This window comes from Podarcis erhardii (assembly GCF_964252035.2).
Source record: "Podarcis erhardii genome assembly, chromosome: 7".
NCBI lineage: Eukaryota > Metazoa > Chordata > Lepidosauria > Squamata > Lacertidae > Podarcis > Podarcis erhardii.
Window position 1 is genome coordinate 75058708 of NC_138511.1, and position 22018 is coordinate 75080725.

The following is a 22018-nucleotide window of genomic DNA, read 5'->3' on the forward strand; positions in this document are numbered from 1 at the left end:
TCAAACAGCAGGCAAAACCAGCAGGCAACTCTGCAGGGGGAGTGGTACATTGGACTCACATTCCACCCCAAGGCATGTGCAAAAAGATATCCCTTGGCTAAACAGCAAAATGTACACAATGATGGGGGTCAGACACACCTCAAGGGGGAGGGGGCGTCCCACAGCCTTGCCATTTGGTAGCCTCTCTCCTTAAATCGGGGAGTGTCTCCAAGTGGTTAAAGCAAGAAAAGAATAAGGTGTGGTACATTTGTATCCCAAGACACCTCAGTTCCTGGAAACATGTGAAAAGGGAGGTCATAAATCTTTCCTCAAAGCAAGAAATGAGGTGTGCCTTTAAATACTTGAGCCCGTGCTATTTTTCCAGATGGCAATGGCACCCACCTGAGAGGGGCCAGAAGGTGAGTTGTGGCTGGAAATCAACCCTGCTTAAGCCGCCGCACTTTCAAAATCAGGGCCCCCCAGAAGAAATGCAGAAATGTGTTGTTTTATTTCAAGGAACATTTTCCTGCTTAACAAAAATTCCAGTTAAAATCTGTCCCCGGCGGTCAGTGTCACTGGGCACCTCAAAATCACCACCTAGAGTATTTCCCAGGACCTTTCTTAAGAGATTTCTAAAGTGAGTAGCTTGCCTTGGTTTAAAGTTTAAAAGGGGCATGGGGGTGTAAGCAGAAAGACCACCACCCAGTTATCAAAGTGTAAGCTTCCCCACCACATAATGGTACTTGCCCTGGCCCAGTGGACTAGGGGGACTGGACTAGCCCCCTAAATGTTCCCCTGTCGCCTCCTTCCCAAAGCCCAGGAAGCTTCTGCATGACTTACGCAGTCACCCAGGAGAGGGACAGTATGGTGGTGTTGTAAATAAAAATATGCCCTTTTCCCTTATGGGGTATCCCAGAGCCCATATAGAGTCCTCACATAGGTTCCCTATTGGTAGGAGAAAATAACAGAGGCCAACCAGAGAATATTGAGAAGCAAAGCAGCTAGTAAGCTTGATCTTTATTGATCTGTTGCAACAGGGTGTTCCCCTCACATGCAGGAAAGGAGGAGGACCCACAAAAATGCTGTGCAAGGGCTTATAAAGGCTTTTGAAATTCCCATCCTGTAGATCAAGACCACCCCCCAGAAACATCATACATACATCACAGAAGGGGTGTAACCTAAGACCACCCCTCAGATACATCACAGAAAAGGTGGTCTTAAAACAGAAATTTCAATATTGTTTTTCTCCTGTCCTTGTTTATTTCCTGTCTGGCAGGTTACTTGATTGGATTGCCTGAGGAGCCTGGCCAGTCTTTTGTAATGATAAATACTTAGTTCCTGAGCCAGGTCACAGGCTCACACCCTTATTCAAACACAGGCATACCCTTAAGACAGGATTTGTGAAGGAAAAGACAATGGGGAGGCTTTTCCACTTTGACCTTGCAGAGAAAACATTTGGTCAGTTTAGGAATCAAAATGGTTCCAGGTTGGTCTTCCTGTGCTGATCTATGTACGTGCGGTTATGAACATTACCATATATCTAAGACCATAAAATTCCTATCACAGTGGAGAGGGACAGTATGGTGGAGAGAAAGGAGGTTGTAAGGACCAAACAAGGCCCATGGTGAGTGCAAAGTATATACACAAAGTATCAAATGTGGTGACAGTAATAATAATGCAACAAAACAACAACACCACAAACTGGCTTATAAGTATAAAACCAAATTTACTAGAATAATAGCTAGAATAGAGATAGACTTGTAACCATTCAAGCAACAAACATACTAAGGTGCCATGTGCAAAACAAAGCCTGGAAATAGTGTAAACATGGAGTGGATAAATGTACAACTGTATCTTAACAAGTTACATGTGCAATAAACGTTATACAGACTGGATAAATGAACCGTTCAGCCAGGGCGAGTGCACACATGTTGGAGGCTAAAGCCCTCACAGCCTCAAGGAATTGCCTCCTTTGCTCCACCCCACAGAACCAGAGAACTACAGAGCTGGAAGGGACCCCGAGGGTCATCTAGTCCACCCTCTGCAATGCAGGGGTCGCAATGAAAGCATCTGACAGAGATGGGTGCCCACACTCTTTCCCCACTTGGAGTTCCCCCCCTTCTCAAGGGGTGCCCACTTCTGAGCCCCCCAAAGAGCCCTCTCCCCCGGGGGGGGTCGTGGGTGGCTGGGGAGTGCTGGGACCTCAGAGGCCTTGGGTCCTATGGCTTCCCTTCCCCCCACCCACCCAGGGGATCCTCCCATTCATCTCTCAGCCCTGCAACAGCCTCCTCTGCACCCCCCTCATCGCCCCACAGCCTCCCCTTTGCCCAAAACTCTCATCGCCCCAGAGGCCTCCCGAGAAAAGCATGGAGAGGAGACGGGAAGGAGAGGGGGGCCTTTTCTGGGCTGCTCTCTCGCTCCCCTTAACCCTTATGTGGCCTCGCTGCTCAGGGATTCCTGCCCAGGGGGAAAGTGGGCAAGGCAAATGCGTTTGCCGATCAGCGATCCTACAAGTAAATAAAGGATATTCCAGCCTGTGTTCCTTAGTCTCAGGCACTCCAACTCAGCAGCACACCCCACGAAGTGCAAAGAGACTTCCTTCCAAGTTAATGCCCGCAGATAGGAGACAAAGTTGCACCCATAAACAATCAGCAGCAGCAACACAAAAGAAATGAGGCAAGCAGGGCAGAGATTAGCTGGAGGGGGCAAGGGAAACAGCACAGTTAAGAGACGGGGGGGGGGGGATTGGATAACCCAAAAACCATATGGTCAAGCAAATCGCCAGCTATTCTAACTGGTTGTGAAACCTTTACTGTGCCGGCTAGTAAAGTGGACCAAGTGCAGTCCCCTGCTGGGAGTGAGCTCTATTGAAACCAGAGGATCTCACTTCTGTGCAGAGGTGTGCTCAGCTGGAGACAGGGATGACACCCGTCTCCCCTGCCTGCCTCCTCCTAGGGCAGAGGGGGTGGGGTAACGTCATCCCCCCCAAGCCTACAGCGAGCCTAAGGAAGGGGAAGGGCGGCTCAAAGGTGCCCTGAGCTTTCTCCACCTTTGGGAAAACTTCAGCCAATCTCTGTGTTAAAGCAACTGGAACAGAGACAATGAAAAGCAACCGTCCTAGTACAGTTACAAAGAAGAATATGTGAGAAAACTGGAGAGCTTCCTGCACGCAGCCGAGAGAAAAGCCATGCTGCCGCTCGTGAGCCGGTACACAGAGCCATGGAGAGGAGGGAGGAGGAGCTGCACGGTTTGCCAGCAAAGCCAAGCAGCTTGTACGCTCCCCTGCCTGCTTCCTCCAGCCAGGAGCAGGGGCAACAGCGCCCACACCCGCAGGCAGACAGCACCCCAACTGTCACCCCCCTCATGATGTCACCATGATGTCAGCTTTCCCAACAAAGGCTTAGGGGTTGGTGAAACAGGCCACTGCCAATGGAGCAAAAATCATGTACCAGACTGTGGAGTGGAGGCCATATATGTGTCTGGTGACATGAAGCCGTTGTTTCTGTCAGTTCATAAGTGAAAGAAGCTTACCAAACTTCTCACACTGCAGGATAAAGGAAATTTTGGGAAAGGGTGCACAATGAAGCTCTTTGCCAAGGGCATAAGGGGCCCTAGGTATGCCTCTAATTTCCTGCAAGGAACACACTAGCAAAGCAGACCCCTCAGGCTCCCCACCCAACGCCACATCTTGTAACAGGCATGGAGCTCTCTGAAATCCTGGGCTGCCTCAACCTGACTCAGCCTAAGCCTAGATCCCTGCCCCCACCATCACTGAAATAGGCCTGAATCAGTCTGCAATTCAACTTGTGAGGAACTTTCCGCCACAGGCTCCCTCTTTTCTTCTTTTTCTTTGAGTCCAGAATTCTAGTCCAGCCCAATCACTGAGATCATCTGCAAGAGCATCTTCAGTTGTCCCCCAAGTTGGTGTGTCTCATTTGACAACAAGAAACTGAGCTTTCAGTGTCATTGGCCTTGCCCTGTGGCCTTGCCCTAGTCTGTGACTAGGAGGCAAGGGAAGGCAAACCTTTGTCCGTATATGGAACTCTTGATACTCATTTATTTACAGCATTTGACTTGCTCAGCAGCTGCAAACATTTGCAGAACAGCTTTACGTAACAGCTGTAAACCAAGAGCAGAGCAAAGAGTCCCCACTCACAGCCTTAAAATCTCAAAAGACAATCCAAAGGGGAAGGGGGAAGAAAACCCATTTGTAAAGCATCAAAGATCTGAAATTGATTACCAAATTGCATGGAATCTCTTTGGGAAGAAGAGAAGTGAAATGAAGCGGGTTTCTCAGCAGAGGCATTGCTCTCCCTTCTCTCTCACAGCTGTCAACAGGTGGAGGACTGCCAAGAGCAGACAGTTCAGGGAGGAGAGGAGCCAGGAGGAGCAGGTCTCTCAGAAGAGCCAGTGGATGGACCTGTTGTCCTGTCTTTCTTGCACTGCTACATTTATAGAATATAGCAATTAGTTTAAAACCCATGCATGTTCCAATCTGGAAAAGGAAAGACGGAATCTGGAAAAGGGAGAAGGCAACTGGGGAAGAATTCATAAAGGAGAGAAAAGGGAGATTGAGATGATCTGAAAGAACGTAAGCAATCCTTAAATACAGGAAGGAAACAGGAGCAGTCTTTATTACCGGTATCCAGCAGCTATTGGAGTATCCTGTGGGTCTGGGAAAGATACTTACTGTGTGAGGAAACCTTGCAAAGAGTCTGCAGTAATATCAGGAAGCAGGAGGAATGAGGGAAACTTCAGCAGGTATATTTTTCTGTCAGTAGGGACTTCCGGGTTGGCGCCTCCAGTAATGGCTGAATTCCTCTGTTCGGGAGGAATTTGCCTCGTGGAAATCTGGGTCTGGCCGCCACAGCAAAGGTGGAGACCCATCAAAAATCACAGGCAGGTGAAGCCTGTGAACGTGGGATTCGGCTGGCACCTTTTGCGCTTCCCCCACTCGCGGGGAAACCCAGTTCCGGGGTTCCGGAGTGATGTGGGGTGAGTGGCGCGGTGCTTCGAATTGACTGCTTCTTCCACGGAGCGAAGCCGCATAGCTGTTGCCGGAGAGTGCTGACTTTTTCCTGTGGACAATTTGATCTTAAAGCAACTACCCGTGAGTAGAGGGGAGAATTGGATTTTCAAATGTCTTAATTTGGCACCGAAATGGGGAGGTTCAAAACAGGAAGTCCGCCTTCCCCTTTTGTAAATAGACTGAAGCAAAGAGGCTGTAAGCTAAAGTCTTGGAAAGCCTACTGTAAAGGACTTAATTTCCATCGGTAGAAAACATTAAACCCCCCTTGGAAGCAGGAGAAGAGGGGGGAAGTTTTGGATTGTGTGTGCCTGCAGGAGAGAGTGAAGAAAGTTAAAATACCACCATTCCGAACCTGGAAATGGGCTGCTAGTAAGACTGACGTTTTTGGATTGTTCATTGATAGTGAATAGAACGTTTGCTGACAGCTAGCTAAATAAGAGAGATACATTGTTTCCATTCTCTCCGTCTGCTCTTAAAAAGGAGTAAAAGTAACTAAAAATTGAAACTAACTTTATTGTTTGAACTGTGCTTAAAAGGACTAATACTAATGGAAACTGTTTCCCTCTAGAGGAAGCCTTTGAAACTGTTGTGGGAGCTGAGCTGGGGGAATTTCCAGCTGTAAGATAAGGGGCTGTGAGATTTTGGGACTGACCTTGAATTGGTCAAGAATGTTGACAGAGGAGGCCTTGGTGGCTGCATTATGTAAGATTAATGACTCGCTGGAACAGCTTCACAGGAAGCTGGATTTAAATATAGAAAGTATATATAATTTGGGACAAAAGGTGAACATCAATACAGAAACTATCCAGAAATTGACACAGGAATCTACTTTGACATGGCAAACTGCGGAGAAGGCTAGGGAGAAAGCTGTTGTCGTTGAACCTAAAGTAACACAATTGGAGAGAGAAAGAGTCCCAGCCTCACAGACGCAACTTGATGATCATAAGTTGATGCCTGTCATGATTGAATCTAAAGAAAAACAGATTTTGAGTATCAGAGCCCTGCCTGAACTGGAGAGGGAAGGTTTGATGGACTTCCTCACACAGGAATTTGCTGTTTCTTGGGACCTGGACTTGGGTCAAGAAGAGTCTAAAATTGTGAGGGCCTTTGGACTTGGAGGAGGCGGGAAAAAAGAGAAGAACAAAATAAGAGACTGTTGGAACTACCAGAAGAACGTAGAAGAACAACAGTCAAGAGAGGAAATTTTTAATGACGTCCTGAAATACCTTTTGGATCTTAGATTTAACTATGGAGATTTGGTTGCCCTGTCGAGAAGGAATAAAATCATCTTTAGGAGGGAGTTTCCCCGAGATCTACTCTTCAGCCTCAAAGGAAGGAAAATAAAAATAAGATCAGTAGAAGACAAAGCAAAGTTCTTGTATAAGCACGAAGAAGACTTGCAGAAGGGACTTGGAAAAGAGTTAAGAGCCTCGGAAAGAAGATCACCAGGTTGATGGACTATATGGAATTGGCGGAAGGGACTGGCAGAATCCGAGACCAGGGAGAAGAGACGGTGGAAGAAGATTGGAAAAAGTTTAAAGACTATTTATAGAAATAATGTTAAATTAATGAGTGTTAGAAAAATGTTGGAATGAAGTTATACGGCTCTAGTAGAAATGTTATAAGGAATTAAGTATAAATAGATTATTAGAGTATTAAAGGGAAAATAAGGTTAAAATATGTTAAGATAATTATATGACAGAAAATAGAGGAAGATGAAAAGGATTTGCTGAAACAAATAATAGAAGTGGAATACAAAAAGGGAGGTGTGAGGAGGTCGCTGAAACAAGTGAATGAAAGGTAAGAAATTGAAATGGTAAGATGTGTGTTTTAAATTGTTTTTGTTTGGTTTTGTTTAGCTTATTGTGTTAGTGTTGTGTTGTGCAATGTTTATATATTATATTGTATTGTATTGTTTTCTTTTTCTTCTTTTCTCTTTCCTTTTTTTGTAGTGTTTAAAAGTAATAAATATTTTTTTTAAAAAAAAAATCTTTCAGTAGAAGATCAACTTCCTACATAGATAGGATGAAAGTGCCAATGAACTTTGGATGAAACCACTGCCAACCAGAGAGGGGAGTCTGTATTCCAGGCATGCCTCTGAAAGACACAGGCCATGCTCACTACAGTTGAGTCTGGAGCTTCCTTCTTTTCTTGGCTCACAGAGCAAGACTTAAACATTCAGTCAGGGGGGAAGGCGTGTTCTCTCCCCCCCCCACACACACACACCTACCACATTCATAGATGGGGAGGAGGTTCAATCTTGCTGGGAGAGGCACTTGAGAAGGGGCATTTTCCAGCCCTCCAGACCAAATCTGCTGCTCACCAGCTGTTATGCAAGGATTCAACTCTGCTCAGATCTGCTCCCCCAGTGCTTTCACTGAAGAAACTTAGGGTTCAGAAAATGGGTCCCTGCCAGTGGTGCAAAAATCAAGTACCAGACTATGGAGTGGATGACATATATGTGTCTAGTGACATGAAGCCATTGTTTCAGTCAGTTCATACACAAAAGAAGCTTACCGTACTTCTCACACTGCAGGATAAAAGCAACTGTACCATTCCTGATCAGGTATCTGTTTATTCAGCAGAAAATACCAATTCCATCTGATACATAAGAATGTGGAGAACAGCAACAATCTGGGATTCTTCAGTCCCATTTGAAGGTCATATTCACACCACACATGTTCTTCCGATAAGCATGGTCAAAGCGTTCACGCTACGCCACTGTCAGCAGGTTCTTCCACTCTCCGGAGATCCCTGGAATAACACAAGAGCAAATGTCAACCCCAAAGAAGTCTGACTGAAATGAGTTTATCTCAAATTAGAACTTTTCCTCCTCATGCTCAGGCATGCGACAGCTCCCTCAGGTGGCTGACGTTAGAGGGAAAAGCACATGCCCCCTGACTGCTTGCCCCCCTCCTGACTTGGCACTCGAGCAGCACTAATGCTTGCGTGTTGGTGACTTGGCCCAGCTAGGTGTCTCTTCCAGCCACTTTTTCCAATTGCATCACAGAGAGCGTCCAAAAAGAGCCGTTAGTAAGCAGTGCTGAGCTGTAAAGCTACAATGTCTGCCCCTTAAAAGCCTGTTGCCCTCAGGTGAAATGGAGGACACTGTTCTTTCACTGTTTAGATGCAGCAGCAAATCCTGTCAGCATCTGTATGTGGAATGAAGAACTGTAGCCTTCTACATCTGGCAGGAAAATGCAATGGGTCCTGCTTGCTCTCTACGCACTTACCACTTCTGATGATGAGGCAAACATGCCGTCTCTGGCATGGTCCATTCTTGTTAGAGGATGGTACCACCTCAGACTGCACATGATATAAAAGCTTTCCTCAAGGCCATTAAGGGTAAATTTATTAATTTTACCCTGCACTTTAGCATTCAAAGAGGAACTTTCATAAGAGCAATTCATGCATTTGAGAAAAGAACACGAACAAGGAAAGCATCTGAGGATGTGCCGTCATATTGGAAGTTGCCGGGCATGTTATCATGAAAGAACACAATCATTTCGTGAAGCTACGGTGAGCAGTGTGAGGAGTCCCTTTTGGCTGACGAGGTTGAAGGCCTTTGTCAGGTCTATGAAGGCGATGTTCAAGGGGCGTCTCGGTCTCAGCATTTCTCCTGTAGCTGCTGCAATGAGACCTTCAAGCTCTAAAGACACTTTGTGATTTGGTAAAAAATAAAGAACAACTGTTCCTGATCAAGTGTGTTTATTTAGCACAGTGGTAGCAGAAAAGAGCCAAGCCATATGATACATAAGAATGTGGAGAACATCAGGAGCAACAATCTGGGATTCTTCATTCCCAAGGGAAGGTCATATTCACACCACGCATGTTCTCCCAGTAAACACGGTCAAAGCGTTCACTCTGTGCCACTGTCAGGAGATTCTTCCAGTCCCCGCAGATCCCTAGAACAAGACAAGAGCAAGTGGCAACCACCAAGATGTTCACCTGAAATTACGTAAACTTAAATTGGGACGTTTCTTCCTCGTGCTCAGCTGTGAGGCAGGCAACCCCTCAGGTAGCTGATGTTAGGGGGGAAAGAACATGCCCCCTGACTGTTTGCCCTGAGCCCCTCCCCAACCATTCCCACCCTCCTGATCTGGCTTTCCAGCAGCACTAATGCATGCATGTTGGGTGCCTGGACCAGCTGGGTGTCTCATCCAGACATGTTTTCTTATTGCACCATAGAGATCTCCATGACCTGTGTGTCTGTTGCTCTGTCTGCTGAATTTCTGCTTGCTTTCCAAATCAATGTGAAAGACACAGAACCTGCCAAATCTAGCATAAACAACTCTGAGGCAACTACTGTGTGTTGATGCCCCGGAGAACCTGCAACCTATATTCAGGGAGTCCCCAGCATTATCCAGGTCTCAAAATTGTGCAGAAACACCTTTGTTCTCCAGACTGCCTCTTTCAGAATAATTTCTTATTTAGATCTGGACACCCATGAAATAGATAGACTTAGATGGAATGTTGCACAGAGAGGAAGGTACACAATCCTGCAAACTGTACCCCCTTCTGGACCTGCAAACTGTGTTGACAGTTAGCTCTGACTCCACGATCTATTGACTGGTTGCTGATAGATTTTTTCTGTGAGACATTCAAATATCCACAGAAAAAGAAGAGGTTCTTCACCTCTGGCATGCAGCATTGTGGCTTTTTTCCTTGGCACTCCAATGTTATTACCTTTCCTCATGAGCGTTGCTTTTGTATGGTCAAAAATGTTCTCTGGCATTGTAGAGCAGTTAGACATCTTGTTGTCCTTCATCTTGTGGAAGGAGGCATTTTCCACCACAGATTCAATTTGTTGGCTGTTTAGCTCCTTGCCAAGAAAATGACAGATCTTCTGCACACTGCCTTGAAGGTCCTGCAGAAAGCAAAAGCAAATGGCTGTGAATCCTCATGTGATGTAGAAAACTTGCCCTTCATCAGGAGGCACACAGAGAGCATGAGTACCAGTATGCAATGTGCACTGGGTCAGATGGATGCCTTGAAGATGTAGAATTTGCTGTTATCACCATGCAGAAGCCACTGTGTCTCCACCTCCCCTCAGCCAGCAAAGCACCCAGGGGCATTTTAGACATTGCTTTTGAGGCAGAAAAGCAGCTTATTGGCACATCTGCTCTAATGCAGAAGAAAGGAAATGTACTCTGCACATGATATGCTGTGTATGTAGAGGTAGCACCTGTCAGGGAATTGCCATTGGAGCTCAGGGGGGTGGAGAGGCTCCCGGATGCTGGGGAGGGAACCAGCAGGGAAAGAGGGAGAGCTTCCGCTGAGGAAGGAGGGAAGGAGGAGGAGTCGAAGGAAAGGCTCAGGGACGCTTCCAGAGAGACCAGTGGAGAGAGCTCAGGACCTCCCCTTGGGACGCCCACTCTGCGCAGAAAGCTGTTGCGCAGGGAATCCAGGCGGAGACTCTCTGTCAAGGAGCTTTTATGTTGAAAAAAGTTCAGGAAAGCTCACTGACGGATTCTGCCAGTGATTAAGACAGCCACGAAGTAAGGGCTGTCCGGTTAGGGAAAGTTTTAGCCAACTAATCAACTTGGAGCGGTTTGGCGCTTACGCACAAGAAACCCTTTATCCCAATACAGCACCGAATTTTGCACATGCTCAGAATCCCTTTCTAGCAGATATTAGTAGAATCTTTCAAAAAAGAAGCCAGCTTCATGTGTGAATAATGTCAGAATTGGGGCTGCAGGTCAACACAGTTAAAATTGGACCTTTACCTGCCGTAGTTCTTCATAGGTGATGAAGAAGATGTTGGCTCTCTCCTTCATCTCCACCCAGCCTTTCACATGGTCAAACCAGGAACCATAATCAACTGAAAGAGCAAAGAGGAAGCAATGGTGAAATGTAAGGAGTTATGGGAGGGAACAGAGAATGCTGTTGTAGACGTAGAGGAAACACCAGTCCGGAACTTTAAAACAAAATGAGTTGCTTGTAACAGGAGACTTCAACGCTATCCTATGTCCAGTGCCTACTGACTTCTCTGTGTACTGACATTAGAGGAAACACCAGTCAGGAACTTGGAAAATAACTGCATTATCCCTTAAAAACAAAATCAGTAACAGGAGACTTCTATGCTACCCTGAGTCCAATGCGACCTGCTGACTGATCTATCTACTGACATAATCCACGTACAGAAGAGGTAGAGGTTTGAATGAGTCAATAATCTTACGCCTTATTGGGCTTTCTCCATTAAGGTTTCTTTTTCTTTCTGCCAGCAGTGAGAATGTCTAGTATCTTCGATTTTGATCTATTGTCTTGTTGGTGCTAATCTCACCCAGCTGTTAAGGACTTTCCTTAAATTTCACCCTATTCTCATTTAATGCCAATCTCACCCATCTGAAAGGACATTTATTGATTTTCTTTGAAAGCAAATGACAAATGTAGGACTTTGCCACATTTCTGCCCTTCTCCATGTATCCCACTGGGAATTATAGTTTTCTGATAGAACTGTAGAGTTAGCTAATAATAAATGTTTTCTGGTGGTGGACATCACTGGTGCTGGATCACAGCAAACAAGAGTGGCTGATTTGCCTCCTTCCATACTTTCCCCTCTCAGGAATCTCTCCATGAACTCTTCCACAGTTCCAGGGTCCTTCAGTACTTTAAAGCCTTTGATGAAGTGGTACCTTGAAACCATAGCATCTCTGGGGTTACGCAGAGTATAGACTACCTGTAACAGAGGAAGAGTTATATTGAAGAAGGGTCCAGGCAGCCCAACACTATCAATAGGCAGAGTGTGGCAGCAAACTGAAGGCATGATAACTAAAACCTGACATGGGAACAGGGGACGCCTCCAGGGAGAACCTGGGCTGACCATGCATGTGGACCATGTACACTTAAAGTTCTTCCACAATCAGGAAACTGCTAAGGAGATTCCCAGTACTTCTCCGCATTCTCTAGTACAGAAAATGGCATCCTCCTGTAAAGAGGCTGTGTCAAGTGTTCCAGAATCCCCCACATCTGTGTGCCAAAAAGACAAGCGTCAAAGGCAGTCTTGATGTGTCCATTGTTCCTCTTTTACCTTGGCCTTGGAGTGGAGGAAGGACTTGGGGAAAAGCTGGAATGGCAGATGAGTTGTCAACAGTCTGGGGGGAGGATTTTTCAAGGCAATCTTCAAATGTTCATCAATCTCAATCCAGGGTGCCCTTTCCCCCAGTGGTACATTCTGAACCCATGAGGGGTCCCCTTGGCTCTGGATTAAGCTCAAGACCTCTGCCATCCAATGGGTACCTAGGAGGAAATCCACCAGTCCATCATTGTGCATTAATACCTGGCCCTTGAAAAGCAATTAGAGGAACATAAGAATTTCAATGAATCTTCTTCCTCTTCTACCTATTCAGCACCCTCCTATGGGGCAAGACACCCAGATTCGGGAACGGTTTACTGTGGTGAAACTGACTATATTTTTTCGTTGAGTGTGGCACAAGTGAGAACAGAAGAATAGCCTTCTGGATGACGCCAATGGGTCATTGAGTCTGGCATCCTGTTTCTCCCAGAAGCCTGTGGGAAGCTAGAGAGAAAGATTATGTTACCAGCAGTTTTGTTTTCATTCCATTCCTAGTGACCCCCAGCATGGAATCTGCTTTTCTCACAACCACTGCACACTGGGTCAACATCTAAGAGGAGGCGTGTAGTGGTGATAGGGGATTCCCTACTGAGGGGAACAGAAGCAGTGATCTGTGGGCCTGACAAGATGTCTCGGGAAGTGTGCTGTCTCCCCGGGGCTAAGATCCAAGATGTAACTGAACGACTGCAAGGAATCATAAAACCCACTGACAAATACCCCTTCCTCTTGGTTCATGTGGGAACCAATGACACTGCAAGCAATAGCCTCCAGAAGATCAAAAGAGACTATGAGGCTCTGGGCAGGAAATTGAAGCAATTAAATGCACAAATTGTCATCTCATCTGTCCTCCCAGTTGAACGACGTGGCCCAGGGAGAGAGGGGGAAATAGTGGAAGTGAACAGCTGGCTTTGCAAATGGTGTAAACAGGAACGGTTTGGATTCTTAGATCACGGACTGCAGTTTCTTGAAGATGGACTTCTGGCAAGCGATGGGCTGCACCTCACAACAGTTGGGCGGAATGTTTTTGCCAAAAATCTCAGAAACCTCATCAGGAGGGCTTTAAACTGACTAATGTGGGGGAGGGAGACAGTGCTCCTGAAGGTAGGAGTCTATCAATTGATGAAGATGATCATCCAAATGTCATAGACCAAATGGAGCAAACAGCACGCAGACCTAGTGGTGGGAGGAAAAAATCCTTAAATAAGAGACACAGGGGAATGATTAATGGACTTCAATGTCTGTACACTAATGCGCAAAGCATGGGTAATAAACAAGATGAGCTTGAGCTCTTGGTACAGCAAACTAAATATGACATAATAGGCATCACTGAAACCTGGTGGGATAAGTCCCACGACTGGAATGTAATAATGGAGGGATACAATCTATTTCAGAGAAACAGACCAGACAAGAAAGGAGGAGGAGTGGCATTATATGTCAGGGATGTGTATACCTGTGAAGAGAACCTCAAAGCCAAAGTGAGAGCATTTGGGTCAAAATTAAGGGAGAGAAGAATAACAGTGACCTCACTGTGGGGGTTTACTATAGATCCCCAAGCTAAACGGAGGACATAGATGATGCCTTCCTGGAAAAGATGGCCTGGAAAAGATGGCCAAGCATGCAAAAGGAAGGGAGATAGTAGTAATGGGGGACTTCAATTACCCGGATATTTGCTGGATGTCAAACTCAGCCAAGAGCATAAGGTCAAACAGATTCCTCACTGGCCTTGCAGACAACTTCGTTGTCCAGAAAGTGGGAGAAGCAACAAGAGGAACAGCCATTTTAGATCTGGTCCTAACTAATGTTGATGACCTGGCTAGTGGGGTAGAAGTGGAAGGATCATTAGGCACGAGTGATCATGCTCTTCTGAAGTTTACTATACAGCGGAAAGGAGCAGCCAAGCATACTAGGACTCAATTTCTTGACTTTAAGAAAGCCGACTTCATAAAACTTGTGCTGGGTGAGATCCCATGGACAGTAATACTAAAAGGAAAGGGAGTTCATGATGGCTGGGAGTTTGTTAAGAGGGAGATAGTAAAAGCACAACTTCAGGCAATACCAATGAGACGGAAACATGGAAGGTGCCTAAAGAAGCCAGGGTGGCTATCTAAAGAACTTTTAACTAAGTTAAGATTAAAAAAGGATGTGTACAAAAAATGGAAAAGGGGGGAAACCACCAAAGAGGAATTCAAACAAATAGCCAGCACGTGTAGATACAAAGTCAGAAAAGCTAAAGCACAGAATGAACTCAGGCTTGCTAGAGAGGTTACCGTATTTTTTGCTCTATAACATGCACCTGACCATAACACACACGTAGTTTTTAGAGGAGGAAAACAAGAAAAAAATATTCTAAACGAAACAGTGGATGTATGATTTTTGTGGTTCATGCTGTGGCCACAGACATGTGATCTGACGGTGAGTTTGGGGTAGCCCAATGCAAAAATCCTGAGGATCCATGTGGATCCATGCTTTGTAACCACGTTTTTGTGCCATTGCGGCCCCATGAAACAGTGGGTGCGTGTGTTTTTTGGTGCAGGCTGTAGTCATGGATATGCTATGTGATCTGATGGTGAATTTGGGGTGACCTAGTGCAAAAATCCTGAGGATCCATGTGGATCTGTGCTTTGTAACCACGTTTTAAGTGGGGAGGGAAGGAAAAGAACTCAAGGGACAAGGAGCACGCGTGGGGGGGGTGGAGAAGGATGCTGCTGATAATGCAGGAGAGGCTCCTTTCCGGCTTTGCTCCTTTAGAACAAGCAGGCTCTGCGTCTCTCCCTCCTCCCTGGCAAGGAAACCATGATAGTAACCACTCTGAGACAAATCAAGAAAAATTGCGACCAACACTCTCCCCCAACAAGCGCAGTGAGGTCAAAACACACACACGCAGAGAGAGAACTGGCCCTAAAGTCGCAGGGCGCTGGAAGTCGCAGGGGCGCTGGGGAGTGAACGGGAAGCAAGAGAAGGAGAAGGAGCCCTCACACACACAGAGACACACAGAGTGTCAATTCTAAAGTCGGAGGGAGAGCGCAGGGAGAGTGAACGGGAAGCAGGAGGAGGAGAAGGAGCCCTCTCTCACACACACAGACACACAGAGTGTCAATTCTAAAGTCGGAGAGAGAGCGCAGGGAGAGTGAACGGGAAGCAGGAGGAGGAGAAGGAGCCCTCTCACACACAGACAGACACACAGAGTGTCAATTCTAAAGTCGGAGGGAGAGATCAGGGAGAGTGAACGGGAAGCAGGAGGAGGAGAACAATAGCTCAAGCACACACACACACAGCCCCTACAGTGGCTAATCCAAAATCGGACAGCAAAAAACTGCAGGCAGGGACAGAGAGCATGGGGTTGTTTTAAAGCAGCCAACCCCGCTCTGCTTCTCTCCCTCCTCCCCAGCTCGGCTCGCTGACAGGAGCCGCTTACACCTGCTTTGCTGTTTCAAAGCGAGCCACGGACTGCTCACAACTGCAGCAGATTCCCCCGCCATCTGTAGGCATTCGCTCCATAACACGCACAGACATTTCCCCTTACTTTCTAGGAGGAAAAATCTGCGTGTTATGGAGCGAAATTTACGGTAAAAGCAACAAAAAAGGATTTTGTGGGTATGTTCGTAGCAAAAGGAAGAACAAAGAAACAGTGGAGTCACTCAGAGGAGAAGATGGTGAAATGCAAACAGGGGACACAGAAAGGGCTGAACTCCTCAATGCCTTCTTTGCCTCAGTCTTCTCCGATAAAGAAAACAATGCCCGACCTGAAGAATTTGGAGCAAATGATTCAGCAGAGGAAACACAGCCCAGAATAACTAAGGAGATAGTACAAGAATACTTGGCTAGTTTAGATGTATTCAAGTCTCCAGGGCCAGATGAACTGCATCCAAGAGTATTAAAAGAACTGGCATATGTGATCTCAGAACCACTGGCAGTCATCTTTGAGAATTCCTGAAGAACAGGCGAAGTCCTGGCAGACTGGAGGAGGGCAAATGTTGTCCCTATTTTCAAAAAGGGGAAAAGAGAGGACCCAAATAATTACCGCCCAGTCAGTCTGACATCAATACCAGGGAAGATTCTGGAGCAGATCATTAAGCAAACAGTCTGTGAGCACCTACAAAGGAATACTGTGATCACCAATAGTCAGCATGGATTTCTGAAAAATAAGTCATGTCAGACTAACCTGATCTCGTTTTTTGACAGAATTACAAGCCTGGTAGATGAAGGGAACGCAGTGGATGTAGCCTACCTTGATTTCAGCAAGGCATTTGACAAGGTGCCCCATGATATTCTTGTAAAGAAGCTGGTAAAATGCAGACTTGACTATGCTACCACTCAGTGGATTTGTAACTGGCTGACTGACCGAACCCAAAGGGTGCTCATCAATGGTTCCTCTTCATCCTGGAGAAGAGTGACTAGTGGGGTGCCACAGGGTTCTGTCTTGGGCCCGGTCTTATTCAACATCTTTATCAACGACTTGGATGATGGACTCAAGGGCATCCTGATCAAATTTGCAGATGACACCAAACTGGGAGGGGTGGCTAACACCCCAGAGGACAGGATCACACTTCAAAACAACCTTGACAGATTAGAGAACTGGGCCAAAACAAACAAGATGAATTTTAACAGGGAGAAATGTAAAGTATTGCACTTGGGCAAAAAAAATGAGAGGCACAAATACAAGATGGGTGACACCTGGCTTGAGAGCAGTACATGTGAAAAGGATCTAGGAGTCTTGGTTGACCACAAACTTGACTTGAGCCAACAGTGTGATGCAGCAGCTAAAAAAGCCAATGCAATTCTGGGCTGCATCAATAGGAGTATAGCATCTAGATCAAGGGAAGTAATAGTGCCACTGTATTCTGCTCTGGTCAGACCTCACCTGGAGTACTGTGTCCAGTTCTGGGCACCACAGTTCAAGAAGGACACGGACAAACTGGAACGTGTCCAGAGGAGGCCAACCAAAATGGTCAAAGGCCTGGAAACGATGCCTTATGAGGAATGGCTAAGGGAGCTGGGCATGTTTAGCCTGGAGAAGAGGAGGTTAAGGGGTGATATGATAGCCATGTTCAAATATATAAAAGGATGTTACATAGAGGAGGGAGAAAGGTTGTTTTCTGCTGCTCCAGAAAACCAGACACGGAGCAATGGCTCCAAACTACAAGAAAAAAGATTCCGCCTAAACATTAGGAAGAACTTCCTGACAGTAAGAGCTGTTCGACAGTGGAATTTGCTTCCAAGGAGTGTGGTGGAGTCTCCTTCTTTGGAGGTCTTTAAGCAGAGGCTTGACAACCATATGTCAGGAGTGCTCTGATGGTGTTTCCTGCTTGGCAGGGGGTTGGACTCGATGGCCCTTGTGGTCTCTTCCACCACTATGATTCTATGATTCTATGATCTTCCTTGAGATGACTCCAAGGTCTCACTCTCGCTCCATCACCTCCATTTCACACCCCATGAGCGTGTATGGGAAATTGAGATGTTTTGCTCCAACATCCATCACTTCACACTTGTTTACATTAAATTCATTCACCATTTTACTGACCATCTATTTTTAGTGTCAGCAAACCTGGCCACCTCATTACTTGATCACTTATGAACAAGTTACAAAAGCACAGGTCCCTATACCAACTTCCAAGAAATGGGTCCTTTCTAAGGGAATGCCTCCCTCTTCTTCAAAGTGATGTTCTCCTTTCTCAGGACCTTCGTTCTTCCTGACGGCAGGAGAACTGTCATTGTGGGAGGGCCACCCAGCTACCACATCCCTGAAGGTCTCCTTGGCCACTTTTTCTGGCTCCTACACTTTCTCGTTCTACAACCTTGGCTTCGAGGGAAGGAACTTGTTCCCTGAGAGCCTGAAACTCATGGCACTTCTGACATACACATGGGGAGATATTCATACAAATGGCAGAGGGTGCAAAACAATGCAAAAACCCCACACCCCTGCTGGTCTTGATAATTTGCTTCTTTTAACTTAGTTACCCATTGACTTTCCTGCTTGCTAGATTTGTGATGTACTTGTGTGGCTCTTAGTCTAGATTCCTGTGGTTCCTTGAATTCTCCTGCTAAGTAGCTTTACTATGGACTTCCTAGCCCTAGGATTTAGCTCCTGCGTTGTGGGTATTCACAGAATCTTTATCCTGGTGGACAGTCACGTTGCTGTGCCCTTGTCAATCCATGTTGTTTTAATTCAGTCATTAAATTAACTGGGTGTTAATTATGAGGATTTTTGGAAAATGACTATACCAGAAAGGTGGCTTATTCGTCTATATACAATCAACCTGTAGAGATGGTTATCCTGACACAGCATCAGAGATAGACTTTGGTAATGTAGTGTCCTGACCAAGGACAAAATTTTCCCCTCACCTCCGCAAAATATTTTCACAATAATATATTTAGGTACAACTTCTTTTTTAATAAATATCAGTAGGTAACCATATAAGTATAGGTTTCATTGTGATTGTGATTATGATTATGCACCCCCTCGGCTTGGGACCCTTTGCAAGGGAACCACCCACACCACCCATATCCAGCACTGACAGCCTTCCTAGTGACATGACAGAAGCATGCCATTACATATAAGATTCTCCTGGGAATATTCTCAGTTCAGCTCATGAGCGCTGTAAATATTTGGATTAAGATATTCTAGAAAGACAGAATGATTTGGAAATCTCACATTTTTTCAAGGTCTCTTGACTTCCCCAGGAATTTCAAGGGTTCTTTTGCTTCCTTCTGTGAACATCAACAGTGGCTAGGGATTGTGTAATATTTCTATTTTGAATAATCATTATTGCAATCTTAAAATCAGTTCTCCATATTTCCATGTCAGTTTGTGAAATTTCTTGCACATTTTTACAAACATTTCCCCCTCCCAATATAATGCATTTCTATGTTTTTTTCCACTAAAGTATGCATTTTATGTACACTTATATGCATTTTTGTACACATTACTTAGCTGAAGAAGCTCATTGCAAAAATCAGGGATTGCCTGTGTTTCACTTTGTGTAGTTCAGAAAGTGAAAAACATGTAACTTTCACATGAGGTAGACAGTTCTATGCAGATATTCAACTTATTTTCTGTCTATCTTCCTTCATTTGTAAATGTCTTATAATTTATTTGCTTGTTGCTCCTTGACAAATCTTTATCCAGGAATGGACCTGGTTTAAGATGGTCCTATATACTGCAATACAATTCTACCTCTATGCAGCTACATGGTGGTTGTTCATGACTTATGTCAATAGCAAACTTATGGCTGGCAAGTTTAGCACTCTGTCCACTAAATCCAAAATCTATTTTCCTAATTGCAACACTGACCTGACTTGGGGTAAGTGGCGTTCAATATATCATCATCCAACAGTTGGAAGTCGTTTTCCACATAGCTGAGTGTTTCCTCTGAAAAAAATTCTGAAGAAAATGGGGTCTCCTTGTATTTGAAATAAGGCATTGGTGATACTGAAAAACTGAAGATGAGGGGAGAGAGAGAGAAGGAGAGAGAAAAATTATGCCACATCCTTAGGGACATTCGTGCAGCTACTGTTCTAGAAAAACTCTGGGAATAGCTGGGGAGCAGGAGGAAGGGAAGAGTTCAGGAGGTGGTGATGGGCCATCAGTAGATGCTCAAGTGGTGCCACCAGGTGTGGTGGAAAAAACCCAAGAAACTCACTTCTGAGTACATGTCATTTCTATCATTGCTGGGTCAGATAGTGTTCAGCACAAAGTGGCAGAGTCCATTGTCAGTGAAATGAATGCTTTATTCAAGGAAACGTTAAACAACTCAGCAATATTTCCTGGTACGTCTTTCCCCTATACAGTAGGGAACATATGCTTCAGGTTACGGACTCCGCTAACCCAGAATTAGTACCTCGGGTTAAGAACTTTGCTTCAGGATGAGAACAGAAATTATGCTCCAGCGGTGCGGTAGCAGGGAGGAGGCCCCATTAGCTAAACTGGTGCTTCAGGTTAAGAATGGACCTCCGGAACGAAGTAAGTACTTAACCCGAGGTACCACTGTAGAGCTGTTGTCGGGACTGAATGTCCCTTTCTTCCACACTTTCTAAGGCGCCTCCTCTCCCGGATGTTGCCCAAGCAGTCTCCAATAGTCTCTGTGTATCTCTTGTTTCTTCTCTGCGTGTTCTTTGAGACCGGGATACGGGAGGAGCTTCTTGCAGCCAGAGAGGGCCATTCCCGTGATTCTTCAACAACTTCTTGACCCCCCCCCCCTTCTCTGCTTCAGCAGAGAATAGGAAGAGTTCAGGAGGAATTGCAGGGCCATTAATAGGTGTCTGGATGGTGCCTCCAGGTATGGTGGTGGGAAAATCCAATGAACTCGGTTTTGAGTGCACATCATATCAGGATTTCAAATCTCAGTAAGATCTTGGAAACAAAATAGTCACACAATAAACTCCAATCACCTTCACTTCCATGAGTAAATAGGCCCCATTCACCTCCTCTGGATCACTGCCACTATGCATTAACTGGAGGAAAATCAGTTTACGCAAGAAAGGAGTGCTACATCACAGCCACACCTGCCTAAAAAAAGACACACACCCCTCCGTACACACACATGCACAATTGCTTCTGGGGCTACTCTCACACTGTTTACCTGAAGTGCAAAATAGTCTTTCCTCTTCCCTGCTTCTGTGACTAGGAGGCAAGGGAAGGCGAACCTTTGTCCCTATATGGAACCCTTGATACTCATTTATTTACAGCATTCAACTTGCTCAGCAGCTGCAAATATTTGCAGAACAGCTTTATGCAATAGCGGTAAACCAAGAGCAGAACAAAGAGTCTCCACTCAGAGCCTTAAAATCTCAAAAGACAATCCAAAGGGGAAGGGGGAAGAAAACCCATATGTAAAGCTTCAAAGATCTGAAACTGATTACCAAATTGCATGGAATCTGTTTGGGAAGAAGAGAAGTGAAATGAAGCGGGTCTCTCAGCAGAGGCATTGCTCTCCCTTCTCTCTCACAGCTGCCAACATGTGGAGGACTGCAAAGAGCAGGGAGGAAAGGAGCAGGGGGAGAGCCAGTGGGTGGACCTGTTGTCCTGTCTTTCTTCCACTGCTACATTTATAGAATATAGCAGTTAGTTTAAAACCCAGGCATGTTCCAATCTGGAAAAGGAAAGAGGGAATCTGGAAAAGGGGAGAAGGCAACTGGGGAAGAATTCATCAAAGGGAGAAAAAGGAGGTTGAGATGATCTGAAAGAACGTAATCCAACCTTGAATACAGGAAGGAAACAGGAGCAGTCTTTATTATCCAGCAGCTACTGGAGCATCCTGTGGGTCAGGGAAAGATACTTACTGTGTGAGGAAACCTTGCAAAGAGTCTGCAGTAATATCAGGAAGCAGGAGGAATGAGGGAAACTTCAGCAGGTATATTTTTCTGTCAGCAGAAGATCAACAACCCAGCATAGCATGCACTTCCTACATAGATGAGATGAAAGTACCAATGAACTTTGGATGAAACCACTGCCAACCAGAGAGGGGAGTTTGTATTCCAGGCATTCTTCTGAAAGACACAGGCCATGATCACTACAGTTGAGTCTGGAGCTTCCTTCTCTTTCTGGCTCACAGAGCAAGACTTAAATACTGAGTCAGCAGGCAATGTGTTTTCTCTCCCCCCCCCACCTCCCCAATTCATAAATGGGGAGGAGGTTCAATCTTGCTGGGAGAGGCACTTGTGAAGGAGCATTTTGCAGCCCTCCAGGCCAAATCTGCTGCTCACCAGCTGTTGTGCAAAGATTCAACTCCGCTCTGATCTTCTTTCCCTGAAGAAACTCATAGGTTCAGCAAATGGGTCCCTGTCAGGGAAGCCAGAATCAAGTACCAGACTATGGAGTAGATGACATATATGGTGACATGAAGCTGCTGTTTCTGTCAGTTCATACGTGAAAGAAACTTACCGTCCTTCTCACACCACAGGATAAAGGCAATTTGAGGAAGGGTGCACAATTAAGC

The 22018-nt window shown here is 45.6% G+C and overlaps 1 protein-coding gene across 3 annotated transcripts; it reads right to left on the bottom strand.

Moving 5' to 3' along the window:
* Positions 1–7558: 7558 nt before the first annotated feature.
* Positions 7559–21543, bottom strand: LOC309345977 (sulfotransferase 2B1-like). 3 transcript variants are annotated; one of them, XM_081869517.1, is made up of 8 exons: positions 21363–21539; positions 19375–19520; positions 12039–12247; positions 11561–11687; positions 10735–10829; positions 9695–9875; positions 8762–8913; positions 7559–7762 (listed from the first exon to the last, which is right to left on the bottom strand). In XM_081869517.1, the coding sequence occupies exons 2-7, from the start codon at positions 19502–19504 to the stop codon at positions 8804–8806; spliced, it is 852 nt and encodes a 283-aa protein (XP_081725643.1). In that variant the 5' UTR covers positions 19505–19520; positions 21363–21539; the 3' UTR covers positions 7559–7762; positions 8762–8803. The 3 variants fall into 3 exon arrangements, with proteins under 3 accessions (XP_081725643.1, XP_081725644.1, XP_081725642.1); XM_081869518.1 differs by lacking the exon at positions 8762–8913 and having other exon boundaries at positions 21363–21543; XM_081869516.1 differs by lacking the exon at positions 7559–7762 and having other exon boundaries at positions 8700–8913; positions 21363–21538.
* Between the last annotated feature and the right edge of the window lie 475 nt (positions 21544–22018).